This window comes from Thunnus thynnus, chromosome 13 (genome assembly GCF_963924715.1).
Source record: "Thunnus thynnus chromosome 13, fThuThy2.1, whole genome shotgun sequence".
NCBI lineage: Eukaryota > Metazoa > Chordata > Actinopteri > Scombriformes > Scombridae > Thunnus > Thunnus thynnus.
In genome coordinates this window covers 16,636,853-16,651,702 of record NC_089529.1, presented here as the reverse complement: position 1 = coordinate 16,651,702, position 14,850 = coordinate 16,636,853, and the positions used below count along the sequence as shown (strand labels likewise).

The following is a 14,850-nucleotide window of genomic DNA, read 5'->3' as shown; positions in this document are numbered from 1 at the left end:
ATGAAATCACATCCTGAGCTTTGAGAATCACTGTTAATCCTTCTGTTTGCTTTTGCTTGTTGCATTTTCATGATTCAAAAGAGAAAAAAAAAAAAGGAGACACTTTGTCTTTATTGTATAATATCAGTTTGTACATTTCCAATACTGCATAATCCACTCTTATATGCATCTTGCACACATTTAAAATTTATATATATGCCATTATCTACAATGAGTGCCACCAGTGTGACATGTTGAACAAACTCAAGACGTATATAGCACAGCAAACTCACACCTGATGACAAGTGAAAAGGCATGCTCATAATGAAACAATATACAATCCAGAACGATGATTACAGTCTTTAAACAGATTTTCAGTTTGATTGAATAAATTCACTTTTCTATATCGATGACACAAAGTTCCTCTTTGACATATATTCTTATCCTACTGCAACACGAGAGAAGCTGAAGCAGGACCTGCATTCAAATGTCAGCGCTACCCGACCCCCACCCTCCCAAAACAATCTATTCATAGTGTGCAACCAGACAAATCTGTCCCGCGGTTGAGGAGGATTAGGGTGCTTCTCCTCGAACTGAAACTTTACGGAGAGTTTCACTCATTCTGGTTATTTAGAGCCTTTTAAGACTTGATATTTAGACAAAACACGAAACACTGATTGTAGTAAACATCAAGCGCCACGAAGGAATAGATCCTCATCTGTCAATCTTCCATGTCAGAAAATCCACACAGAACTGGCAACCCAGCTGCCAATCTTAAATCTGCTAGTTATTGTTGTAGAAGAAGAAGGTTTCTTTTTTTATCAAGTTTTACAGAAATGGAAAAAGGAGCTCTCGACAAAAGAGGCACATACAAATTTACAACACCCTGCTTTTTCAAACAGATGGCAGTTTTCACTACTGGACCGTACTGTTCAACCCCATGAAAACAGAAATGATAGTGACACTGTTACGATTAGATAAGTTACATAGTTGCAGCATATATTTTGTGACCCATATATACCCATATAGCCTTGCGCTGTAGTTGTAAAGATAAGTGAGATGCAGATAAATAAATCAGTAAACCATTTTTTCATCAAAACACTTGATTGGACCGACCAAATACAAAGACACAACAACATTACGATGGCTTATTGCCGGACAGACAGAAGAATAGTAGAAGAGTGTATAATAACTAGCATATCCAGTTGTAACCTGAGATATTCAGGAAACAGATTGTGACACCACAACATTTTTACTTGGTTTCCATAGATGATTATGTCAGCATAGAAATATAACCAGCGTTCTCAAGTAGCGACACGGTAACTGACCTGTAAATCCTCATCTCTGATGTACAGAAGATACACAGAGAAATAAAGACAAGAAGTGAGAAATAAAGTCCCAGACCAGCGTATTGAATATAGCTCTATTATCAACATTAAAATTTGTTTCTAAAACAAACCATCTGTACACATAAAATCTCTATTATAGCCTATTTGCAGACCTCTAACCTCCTTACAAATGACACCGAACACCCTCGTGCACAGGAACTATTTTTGCTTTGCACCTTCCTCACCTCTCAGATATACAGTACTTGTTGCATTGCAGTGCTGTCAAAACCTTCATATCAAACTATCTTACCGCTGGTCCACTTCAGCAGTGCCAGATTGTACTCGGCCTAAAGCCACGTTTGTATTATACTGGTATAAATGTGTCGACAGAAAGAAAGCGCTGTGCAAATGAGAATTTCTTTGGATTAGTACATCATCTCCAAAACATCTTCCTTATGTTAAACCGGAAATATTTGCATTGCTATCGTCTATCCACTAATCTATAAATCAAAAAACACATCTATAGACCAGCCAACTAGCAACACTACCTGTCTGGCAGACTAAACAAAACAAAACAAAAAAATTCACCTACGCTACGCTACACTACACTACACTACAGTAAGTTTGATATTGTTAAAAGGTAAGAACTGACTGCTGTAAAAGGGGCGAGTTTGGTCCAGTGTTGGCAAATATTAGCATCGTTAATGACTCCGCTTGCTCTCGCTGAAGCTGTTGAATTCTCACCTTCGGTTTCAGTGAGGGGACACTAAGACGTGCTGAGCACAAGAGTTCTGAGGCGTTAAAAGCAGGATGCGGCTACGACTGAAGGAAGGAGCTGATGGAGCTGATGAAATCTAAGGGTTTATCCGCATGGATCCAGTGGCTCGCGTCTGGGATGTACTGGATGTCAGCATTCGGGAATAGCCTCTGGATTTCTGGGTAGTCATCGGAGCTGGGTCAGGAGTGAATAATAAGAGGTTACAAAGTGCTTTACAAGGTGAAAAAAGCAAAAGCTGACCACATGCAGGCAAACTGAATAAGGGAATAAGAAGCAATGTAAATGAATACAAATGAAGAAATGTAAAATTAAATATTTAAAAGAGGTTATTCTGAGGATGTGGAGAAGGAGGGATGAAAATATCAAGCGAATCGTGGTTGTGTGAGGAAGGATGCTTCACTCAGTTCAGTTTTTTACTAATTAACAGGTATCAAATTAAAAAAAAATACTATTTCATACCTGATATAAGCCGAACTGGCTCCACCCAAAAACAGTGTGGGTCCGTTGTAGACTGTGTCAAAGCTGGGGAAACTCATGATGTCATCAAGGTGCGCCGAGATGGCCTCCAAGTTGACTCTCCAGGCGTAGTGGCCGTTCTGCTCCACCAGGTTAGTCAGCAAGAACTGACGCACAGAGTGTTCCTGAGAGAACGGACAGTAAATCACCAGACTAGTTTAAAAACAAAACGCATTTTTACATTCAGAGTTTGTGATATCAGTTTTACATATCAGACGTTGGAAACTACTTGTCAAGAAAGATGAAGTGTCGCTTATAAACCACTTGGAAAATACAGCAGACTCCATTAACATTGCACAGAAAGCAGCTTACATCCAGGGTTTCCTTTACTGAAGAACATCCTACACACACCTATTTCAGATAAACGCAGACAGGTATGACATCAAAAAGGACTGCTGACCTTGACCAAACTGCGCAGCTGGTCCTCAGCCATCCGTCTAGCAGTGGAGCGTGGGAGGTCACTGGAGATCTTCACCTCCTGCATGGCCCGGATGTAATAACGGAAGTTTGTTCGTGTGGTGGTCTGAGCTGGACTGATGTCCACGACCACCAACCTCTCCACTAAACCAGGCTACAAACAGAGACAGATGAAGATATTGATCATTGGGGGGGAAACAGTTACAAAGAGAAAAGAGCACGAAAAGGTGTGGGACGAGGACCTGAGGAGGATTATTCAGTGAGAAAGGTCAGGTGACTTCCAGCGAGGGAACTGTAGCTTCATGATTAATTCATGGTGACATTTTGCGACTGCTAACCTGCGTCAGGGCGGTCGTCATGGCCGTCTTCCCTCCCATGCTGTGGCCGATGAGGATGCACTTCTCGATGCGCAGCTGGGCGAGGAGGTGTTTCAAATCACCGCTCATCGCTTCGTAGGTCAGCACTGAGCTATGGGGGCTGTTGCCATGGTTACGGGCATCTACAGTCAGCACCTAACTGGACAAAGGACAGTTAGGACACTTGGAATGGGGGGAAAGAGGGAACAGAGGGGGGAACACAAAAACTTTATGTCAGCTACATCCAACATATTTCTTTTTTAGTTGTTGTTGTTTTTGGCCCACAGCCCGAACCAGGTGAGTGGCAGAACAAACACAGTATTGTGCACATGAGGCGATGACGCTCTTCAAGCAAGCTAAAAGCCAGATTATCTGTCAGTATTTATTAAGACAGTAGAGATTGCTGGGGAGCTGTATCAAATAACTGGCCACACACTGGCTGATTGTACGTTCCCACGCCTACTTTTGTACAACGGCTAGTGTCAAGCTGCTGGGAAAAACCCAAACACACAAAGACGAATGTTGTTGTAGCAACAGACAGGTGTGGTGTCTTCATCACTGCATTACCTTTCGGCCTGTGCGCTGCACCAAAGACTTCGCTATTGAGTGGAAGTTAGATTTGCTGCCAAAAAGGCCGTGGAGAAACACCAGAGGTGTACTTTCTCCCTTCCCATCGAACACATCATAGGTCAAGTTGACAGAGCTGCAAAAAAAGAAATGTTGATTAGTTAGACTCTCCTGTGAGTTACCTCACTGTGTCTGTAGAAACAGTGATACATCTGAGTAATCAAACTCTAGAAACCTTCAGAGTGTGGAGGTGATGATGGAATGGCTTTAAGTCAAAGTTAGAAGTAATTTGCAGAGCATCTTGCTGTCTTAACTTGAAATATCTTCAACCCGAACAGGATATCAGGGGATATATGATTCAAAGAGATGAGGGAAGCGGCAGCATTGTTAAAAGATTTGTTGACTGAATTGGTTGAAACTGTTTTGCTTCCACCTACTGGCGCAATACCAGTTAACAATGCATGTACAGATACATTCTTTTCCCACAAGTAGATTTTATTTATTATTCTTATGATTTATTTTTAAATGGATGTGGAATTTAGACAAGTCATTTTTGTTTCAGTGAGATTTTAAATATTGGAGCTCTCTACCTCTGTAGATGTTGTAACAACATAAAGCAGGAGGACAATGGGGCTGCAACAATTAGTTAGGTAATCGATTAGTTGATTGACAGAAAGTTTATTGCCGACTTTTGATAATCCTTTTGATTCTTTCAAGGAATAATTCTAAAATTTTCTGGTTCCAGCTTTTCAACTCTTTTCTATTATATTATTATTATATCTTTGGGTTGAGGACTGTTGGTTGGAACAAAACGAGACATTTTAGGTGGCGCTTTGGGCTTTTGGAAACAGTGATCGACATTTTAAACCATTTTCTGACATTTAAAAGCTTGAATGACTGAACGATTAATCGAAAAAGTAATAGACAGATTAATCAATAATGAAAATAATTGTCAGTTGCAGCCCTAGAGGTTACATTAATATGAACATCTATATCAATACACTAGCCCTGATTAAAAACTGCCTTTCTGAATCTTTCACATTCAAGTTTTGTTGAGACAATGTCAGGAAGGTGTTAGCTGATATTTAATTTGATTATTTTTGATTAATTGATTACATTTACCTTATAAAATGTGAAAACTTGTGAAAAATTCCTGTCACAATGTCTTCAAGTGTTCAAATGACTTGTTTTATTCAACCAACACTGCAAAACCCAAACAAATTCAATTTACAAAGACAGCAGATCTTCACATCGAAGAAGCTGGAACCAGTGAATGTTTGACATTTGGCTTCATAAGTGACTGAAACAATTCATCCTCTGCCAAAAATGTTACTTTATCAGCCCATTAACTGATTAATCCTTTCAGCACCGACCTCTGTGATGATATTTAAGGGCCCTGCAGTCTGTGATGTGCTGTTTTGTTTTTTTTTTTACTGAATACAGATGTATCTAACATTTATTTCATTATCTGCTAAAAAAAATGCAGATTGGATTGCATTTGCACATACAACTATCCGTTTATTAGGTAAACCCAGCTAAAACTAATGCTCTGCCAATAAATAGTACAATCATACTGAGAGATGTTTCTAATATTATGTCTATCTTTGATGAAAATGGTGTAGACAAAATATAAGAAAACCTTTTTAATATAACGCCACACTAGTTTTAGCTAGGCTACCCAACATACTGGCATCTGAGCGTACATAATGAGCTTACCACATATAAAATATACACTGATAGCAATTATAATTTTATTTACATCATTAAATAAAATACAGGAAAACAGAAAGAGCACATATCTAAATATATTTGCTCAAATTATCTGTGTAACTGCGTGAGTGTTAAAGCTCAGCAGCAGTTAACCGTCTTGCTAACCTAACAGACGTTTGAATGTCATTCAAACTGCGTGAAGTTAACGGTTATTTAAGACGCAAATACAAGTCACGATGACAAATTCCAACGGTTACTGTCTGTTTAACGACAGAACCGCGGAGGTGTCGTGACCACGCAGCGACACCGCACCGTGCGACCGCTTCTGGCAGACTGAGGGCATCAGTTAGCCGGGGAGCTAGCAGGGATACCTGGATGAGCTGGCGGTCCGGACCACAGCAGCCAACCCGCACACATCCTGCTGTCCTGGGAATAAACGACACGACGGCCGGCCGCTCAGCAGCAGCCCTCTCTGGATCAGGCGACACAAAGCGCTCATGGCAGCATATGCTCCGTTACCGGGCGGTCGAAAAACAGCATGTGCGTCTACAAATTGCTACAATGACAGGGGAGGTTCAGTTAGTGAGAGTGCGGTGCATGCGAGGAGCCGGAGGTCGAGAATGATGGAAGCTTCAGTGTCTGTCAACAGCTGATTGTGCGTAATGACGTAGGACGCACAAATTTGCGTGTATTTTTTCCCCTGAGTTTTGTCTCTCAGGTTCCTTATAGATTACCGTCTATGGCAGTTATTCCCAACATTTTTGGCCTGTGACCCCTTAAAATAAAGCAAGTTTTTCCTGGGACTCCTTGTTAGACTTTGCACTGTCTACCAGCTAAATGAAAGAGGACTTTTTTTTATTTCAATAACTTTTAGCGGCTTGAGGAGATAAAACACAGTAACTCGTAATAAATAAAGTAAAAATTTGAGGAGAGTTTAAAAAAAGGGTCAGAAATATGTTTTTTTTCTGTTGTTCTATCGCGTCCTATAATTTAACCCCTTAGATTAATCCAGTGACCCTTTGTCACCTGGATTCCCAGGTTGGGAACCCCCGCTCTATGGAGCAGCTGTCTGTAAGTAAATATCCACATTGACACCAAAAAGAAAATATATTTTTTTCATGTATTTAGTAAGAATGTTTTGTTTGGTCTTCCAGAGCTGGCTACATACTCTACATACTAAACGTATAATTTTGTACCCACTCAATGAAATGTCTATCAAAGCTGGTAAAGCAGAAGAAATAACTAGATTTATGGTAACAGATAAATTTTATTTGGTGCGTGTGTATATTAAGATTAAGCCCACAATTAACAAAAGGAACAACGGGCTGAATTTGTGTGTAAAAGAGTAAAATCTTTCAGTTTATATTGAACCGAATAGACCCTAGATTTTTTTTTTTCCTTTCTTGATGGCTGTTTGCACTTGAATTTTGGATAATAAAAAAACCCTGTAGAAACCAGAGATAATATACACGTTGCTTTGTTGAACCACTAGGTGGCGTCACAGTGTCATAATGTGTGATAAACTTTCTCACTACCAAGAAAATGACTTTCTTACTGTGAGAGAGTTTCAACACCATGTTATGTTGGAGAAGGCAAGACCATTTTAGATTGTTTTCCACACTGAATTTTACAACAGTACAGTTTACTTATGTGTATTGTATTTTATGTTTTTTCATTATTATAATTTGCAAATTCACCTGTATGAATTGATTATTTATAAGTTATATGTACTGAAACTTATAGCATTCTACTTGCCTGTAGATACACTCCATATTTATAACATCTTAATGAATTTGAGGCACTCAATCATGAGTCAAGCACAATAATCTCAATGGAGCTCAGCAAGTTATTTTTGGCTACAAGGAAATGTATTTACAGGTGATGTTCATCTTATGTGTTACTTATTAGTCCTGTAAAACAATGAGTCTGTTTGTTGTCCTGTTTCACACTTGCTTTGTTCTTGTCTGCTTTATCTCATCACTGCTTTGTGATCAGTGCAGCTGGCTCTTGTCCTATACAGAAACATAAAAACAAACAATTAGTCTATAGGCTTGGAGAACCTGCGGCCTCCCTCGTTATGTCTCCAAACAGTCATTGTTATGGGAGACGTGTCTGCTGGGATAAAGCACGCTGTGGACTGTCTCCATAGTGATGGCATGAGACAGAGGCCCGGGGAGAGCACATGGTACAGACTACACTGAGAGAAGAAAAGGGAACTGGGGGATGAGTGTGCATTTTTACATCCTTATCTTTTACATGCCAACAAGTGAATCTATTGAACATTGTGTCAAAACTCACTATTTCCTTAAACCAAGTTTTTTAAGAAAATCACATGATGTTTCTGATGTTAATTGACCTGATTCAACAGTATTCTTCAATCTAGATCTTCTTCAATCTATGCTGCTTTTATTTCAAACAATTTGAGTTAATTCAAGTGATGATTAAATTGGTAGCAAGTTTGGTAATTTCTTCATAATGACAGATTTTGAGTTTATTTATTAGCACAATTAAAATATCATAACAGACATACAATAATTCAACTAAATGGGTATGTTAAAGGTTTATACAAAGATCCAATCAAATGTAGACATAAATATCATACAAACAAGACAAAACAAATAAGGATAAGGCTATTTAGAGACTAAAACTAAATCAATATCAAGATGGACATAGATTGCAGAGCAGCAAAAGTTTTAAAGTTTAAGGTTGTTCTTCCATTAGACTTGAAAATGGACAGATTTTTGCTGACTGTGGTTTTACTCTTTCACTGAGTAATGCCGCTGTGCGTCCAGACAGTTAATACCCACCCAGCTCTTCCTCATGCTACACAGAGGACAGCAAATAAAGTCTTTGCTTTCAACTTGCTCTTTTCAAAGTGCCTGCACAGTAACACACACCAGGGCACAAAATTAGCACCAGCCACCAGCCAAATGCTGGTAGAATAAGCAAGTGGCTGGTAGATTTGCTTCACTCACCAGCGAAAAAGACAATGGTAATCTACTGAGTGGCTGGTAAAATATGAACATTTGGCCAGTAGACAAAAAAGTTAATTTTGCTTCCTGACACACACATACACATATATTTGCTACATTATTTAACTATAAGAGAGACTCCGTAAAGGTGAAACAAGAAGCAAATAGAAAGTATTTGACAATCTTGTTACTCTTCCTGTATGGTATATTTTGAAAACTTTCAGCAATATTCATATAAAGAGTAATTAATTAAAGCAATGATACTCTTCCATTTACGCGCTTAAATTGTTCCACATGGTTTATGCAGTATGTATTTGTATTATTATATTTAAAAGGACAATGTTCACAGATAAACAAAAAAAGGTTAAGTGTCAATGAGCCTGAGTTAGGCTACTTTTCATCTGTTGTCCCTGGCAAGATGTTAAAAAGACATTTTCAGAACAGAATCATTATATATGTACAATTATAAGATTAATGTGCAAAGAAAGCAATCAAAGAGGGATCATTTGTAGGATTATTAACAATTCAGAATGATCAAAATATGAAAATTTCCCAGTGCATCAGTATTTAGTAATAACATTGCAGCTGTCACACAACCTTTAAAATATTCAGTGACAAGTACTTTATAAACCACTGAGCTACAACATAAAATCATCATTGAGATACAAGGTCACTAAACTTTCTGCCACATAAACCAAAATGTTGTTTGCCTGCAGTTAAAGATGTTCTTCTGTCACACATGAAAATGAGCTTATTGCTGCATTATTATTGCTTTGGCTGGTGTCACGTCAGGGTTTTCAGTCTATGACGTACTATTAACGCTCATCACAGTTTCATATATTGTCCTTCACTGATTTTTAAAAGTTTTTAAATGTCTAATTAGCTCACACAAATGGTCAGTTAAGTCATGATATGTAGCCTCCACTGAGAGGCCTTGCGTGCAGACTGTTGTCCCACCAAAATCAGAACCTTTTAGACCTACGTCACGACCACAGAAAGTGGAAAAGTTGAAATGAATGTGCATCAACAGCTGTATTGAACTGTGCTTAACAACAACTGTCTTTCAGATGTCATGAATGTCATGTCATAGTTTCGGCCACATTAATCAAAATACAATAAAATAGACCTTAACTTCTGCTTCACTGATACTTCTGCTTTGACTGGTGCTCCGACACCGACAGTTTCAGTGTCTGTGTCACTGTTACAAACCTTTTGCCTCCTCATATGTATTTATTTAGAGGGATTTTGGAAACACTCAGAAAGTTTCAAAAAAGTTATCAATAGTAATTTATGGAAAGAGATGTTTAGATATTCATTTTAATAAAAGCTCGACTCCACCAATGTTTTCAATGCACAAAATATTGATATCTAACTGTTTGCATATATTGCAGCTCACAGCATTAGTTTTGTCATTAGTGTTCCAACAAATTGCAAACTTTTCCACATTTATAAATCAAAGGCACTTCTTCTCTTCTCCTATATTGTGCCTTTTTCTGTAGTAGTTGTTGTATTTGTCTTTATAATGTAAAAATACATATAATATATACAGTATATTTATATATATATGTAAAGAAAAGTCAGACACTTTCATCAGACAGGGTTTGTTGCCAGTTTCCTGATAATAAAAGAGTCAGACGTGTTTATCCGTCTTATGACATACATAGTGATATCAAAATATTTCCATCCAATTAGTCACTATTTTAGTCTTTCACCCCCAATTTATCAGTATTTACAGATATAAGTTGTTTAAGGACTCATTAAGTCATAATACATGGCTCAAAGCTCCCTGATAAGAGCTGCAGAGTTATCAGGATCCTCTTAGAGAGGAAAGGAATGTTCCCAGTGCACAACAGCCACATCCTGACATCCTGAGATTCGTCCTTTCATATACTGCAACATCTCAATGCACACAGTCTTTATGATCCGTTATGTTTTTTTCTGTACCAGCAGCAAACCATCCATAGACAACTGCTGAAGAAACAGACAAAATACTGATCATGTTGGTGTTTTTTTTGTCTAGAATGTTTGTTATCTGCTAGTGTTTAAGTCATGTTTATGTTCATGTTCTGCTGCTGGGATATATCTGACACTCATGCTGTTTTGCTGGACCTGTATCTGCATGTTAAGATAGCAGAGTTTGTTTAGAACAAAAACACATACGCAAAACAGAGAGTTTAAGTATTTTCTAGCCTGAGAACAACATAATACATCTACAAATACACATGTTGTTTGTAGATTTTTTGGATTTCAGTCTGAACAGCGACCAGTGGCAGGAAATATGATTTAAATCTCACACAAAAATGTATGGAACAAATCTCTGCTTTTGTCTTTTGGACTGATTGAGTATGAAAAAGGTGTATTTTTGTGTTTGGGTCGTGTGCATTCAGATCAATTTCACCCATCTCGATCATTTCATCTTGTGTGGTGGCACTGCTGCCTAATCATGAGCTTTAAGCTTTGTAATGAATAATAATAAATCTATAACACAACATATTTATTGACACATGTCTGCTGAAGTGTTTGCAACAGATAGTTTATCGGCTTTACACAACTTTATGGTCCATCAATATATGAGGTTAAAAAAATCAGTGATAACCTGCGATTACACTTCCTAGTACCTGTTGGACTTTGCTGTCCGGTCATCATCTTGTTTGTTAGAAATCTGCTACCTGTCAACTTCACGTGTCACTTGCTGGAAAGAGAAGTTGACATTCAAATAATGTGCTATAAGTGACATTTGTGGACCTGGCAGAACAAAGGCCCTTATTCTCTGTACTGCCTTGTCATAATGCTGGTTTGACTTTAGCCCTGTCATGCTAGTTCTAACCATGTTATGCAAGCAGGGCATGCACACTCATCCCCCAGTTCCCCTTTCTTGATTATTTTCATTATTGATTTGATATTTTTTCTTTCCAGAGGAGGAAAGAACAATTCTAAATAAGATCTTTCCTTTGTTCAGCCTATTTCTCCTAAACATAGCTGAGCTCAATTTAACATCAATATGAGATTTTGACCATTTTCTCATACTTCTTAAATTTAGCTCCTGAGAAATAGCTTTAGTCTATTTTAAAATCTTAAAATCCTCTTTTTTTCTCTCACTAATCTTTATTTGTCTGAAATAATCAGCTCTTGAGGTAACAGTAAGATCCCAAAGAAAACTTGATTGGTTTATAAATGAGCCTGCACAATATCACAAATTTGTCTCAGTGATCAAATTCAAGTCTCAACTCTGCGTATTAAATCTGTTCTCAGAGTTGTCTCACTTCTATCAAAAAAAGAGTCAAAACAAGATCTACATATGAACTTCAGTTTCTCATTGATTTGTCACAAATACATTTTAAATGCCTTCTAAACAAGAGCATTATTTGTAGAGCAGAGGCCCTGCTGGGCCTGCTGGTGGCACTAGAGGGAGGGTCATGGGGTCTAAAACGTCTTTTGTTTTAGTGCAGGTTGTGGCACTAAAACTTTGTCTATGTCAACATTTGATTCTGTTTAAAGATCTAAGAACTGGGCCTCTGCATGTTTGTGCAGCTTGATGAAAGTTGAGATACATTTTGTTAAATTTCTATGTAACTTGTGATTAGAGAAGCGAGCTTGTGACCGGAAGGTTGTCAGTTCCACCCTCGGATCGGCAGGATAAATCTGGGTGGGGAAAAGTGAAAAAGCAGCACTTGCCCCTCCCTCATTACCACCACTGAGGTGCCCTTAACCCCTGACTGCTCCAGTGGAGCTGCTCAGTGGCCAGCAGATCAGACTATGGTTGTACTGGACGTTCCTGCAAAAGAGAGGCTTCCTCTCAGTGAAACTTCCCTGAATAAATAAAGGATAAAATAAACCTTGGTTGTTTGTACGTAGCTGTGGTGGTGATGTTCTTAATGTGATGTTCTTGAATGTAAAGGAAACACTGCTGGTGTGTTCAGCACATACTTTTTATTTTCCTTTTCAGTGCACATCTGGTTTGGATGGATTGTTTACATGTTTTATTCGCATTTCTTTAAAATTTCTAAAAAAGATTTGGAGCATTATGATAGCCTCTCCTCCACATTTCATTTATATCTCCACACATTTTCTCATGTATTTATTATTTTCCTCAAACCATTTATCAGAAATACATAAGCATTTAATACCAAAGTTAGACAATATTGAGATCTGAGTCATGTCTTTTTCTCTTATTTGTCTATTTATTGATCCATAAAGTTGTTAAGGAGAAAACTCTGAGAGTTTGAACAGTATGAGCACAGCAAAAGAACTCCTGCTTTTCTTGTGTTTCTATTCTTATTCTCAAACTGGACAGAATAATTTGTCTTAGATTGATTTTATTCTTTTGCTCCTTATTTCTCCTAAAGGAGAAACAGGCCAGCATTCTGTAATCTCCAAATAAGAAGATGACTTATTTCTAATGAGACAAAGAAAAGACTATTGTGAGCAGCAAAATGTTCCTCTGGGTTCCCATCGAAGTTTCCCAGAGTGCAAATTAACAGCTTCAAATGATTTGTTTTGTACAACCGAAAAACAAAAAAGGGTATTCCACTCACAATTATATAAAACTACAAGCTACAAAGCTGGAGCCAGTGAAAGTTTTGCAATTACTTCCTAAAATTACATAATTAATTGCAAATAATGCATAATGTAATCTCTGGCTTTGCTGTGATTAAGTCTAGTCTATGGATGGAGAAATGTGTATCTTCATCTCCTCTATAATGTATTTCTGCCGTATGACTGTGAGCCAATAAAGAAGCTCTTCTCTGTGTTTATGAGGAAATCACACCAAAACCTGATGTTCAACAGTTAACCTTTTATATCTTTTAAGTTTTAAGGTGGTTTCCTTGTAACATTTCTCTTTCACACAGGTAAGGAAACACACTGCCAACATGCTCTGATAAAATAATAAATTCCATAATTGAACTGTAATTGGGTGATTTATTCACAATTAGTGTGTTGTGTCCTTAAAAACAAACAAGTGTCACACTTTAGTTCATTATCTGCAGCCATTTTTCTGCTGACTTGTCCAAATTCCAGTCACTGACCCACCTCGATCATGGTCCTCTGAGATTACAGGGGAATGACAAGGTGTGTGTGTGTATGCGTGCGTGCGTGTGTGTGTGTGAACATGTGTGTGTGTGTGAACGTGTGTGTGTGGCTGGTTGGTGAAACCTGGTGACAGAGGACTCAGAGGACTGTTCAGTTCAAGGCTGATAAAGTACCTTTGGTTCTATTTTCCACAGATAAGACTGAAAAATGTTGTGACTTAGTGGTTCAAAAGCCTCACGTGACCCTCCGACATTCACTGACTCTGCATTAACAAAGATCATATTGATTAGTCATCTAAACCTCGTCTGTTTTCATGTACCCAAAAGAAACACATTATGATACTTTAGTTCTGAGCATTTACAATATTAGTTTATGTATAGTTTAATATTTTCATTTAGAACTTCTTTTCTTCTGCTACATGAAAAAACATAGTTACATGTACGTTACAAGTACGTTACAGGTACATTAGTATTGCAACAAGACACTCTGTTCTGCATTTTTCGTTGTAATTCTCATCATATTTCCACCTACTGCTTATTACTTCCTCTTCAGTCTCGTCACTTATTAATCAGCATGTGAATGTACATTTTATAAACCAAGAGACAATCACAAAGTTAAATTAGTCAGATGCCAGATTGTCAGTTTATCAAATATTCTGTTTGTAGGGTTTTGTCAAAACTGGTTTGTTGAAAAGTCTTAAAGGGATCAACGTGATGTCACTGTAATTTAGGCTGTTTATATTAGATTAATCATACAGCGACCCCGAGTCTGCTGTATTCAACCTTTATTTAAACATAATGGCTCAATGAGAGTTGTTCACAGATGCAAAAACATACAAACCTGCAATTAAAATAAAACATAATAATAAAACAGTAAAAGGATAAAACATGGCATCAAACCAGCAATAAATAACTTTGAATACCACAATGTCGGGTAAAGACTTAGCAGACCTTAAAGGTCGCTCACATCTAATACAGGTACAAGTAAAGTCAATAGTGGATGAATTAAAACTTTAAAATCAGCCAAACAAATCAGGTGATCCAGTTTCAGATGCGGCTGCAGTTAATTCCATCTGAGTCGAGCAAAATGATGAACAGCGTTTTACCAACTTCTGCTTTGAAATTTGAACCTCCAGAACAAGTTGAACATGAAGTCTAGTTAAACTGAGTTTTTCTACACTGCAGAACACATGAAAG

General features: G+C 37.8%; 1 protein-coding gene across 1 annotated transcript; it reads right to left on the bottom strand.

Moving 5' to 3' along the window:
- Window positions 1-92: 92 nt before the first annotated feature.
- On the bottom strand, window positions 93-6,312 carry abhd11 (abhydrolase domain containing 11). The gene is made up of 6 exons (XM_067608328.1): window positions 6,023-6,312; window positions 3,942-4,077; window positions 3,357-3,530; window positions 3,002-3,172; window positions 2,545-2,726; window positions 93-2,259 (listed from the first exon to the last, which is right to left on the bottom strand). Exons 1-6 carry the CDS (start codon window positions 6,148-6,150, stop codon window positions 2,124-2,126), a joined length of 927 nt encoding a protein of 308 aa, XP_067464429.1. The 5' UTR covers window positions 6,151-6,312; the 3' UTR covers window positions 93-2,123.
- Window positions 6,313-14,850: the final 8,538 nt, after the last annotated feature.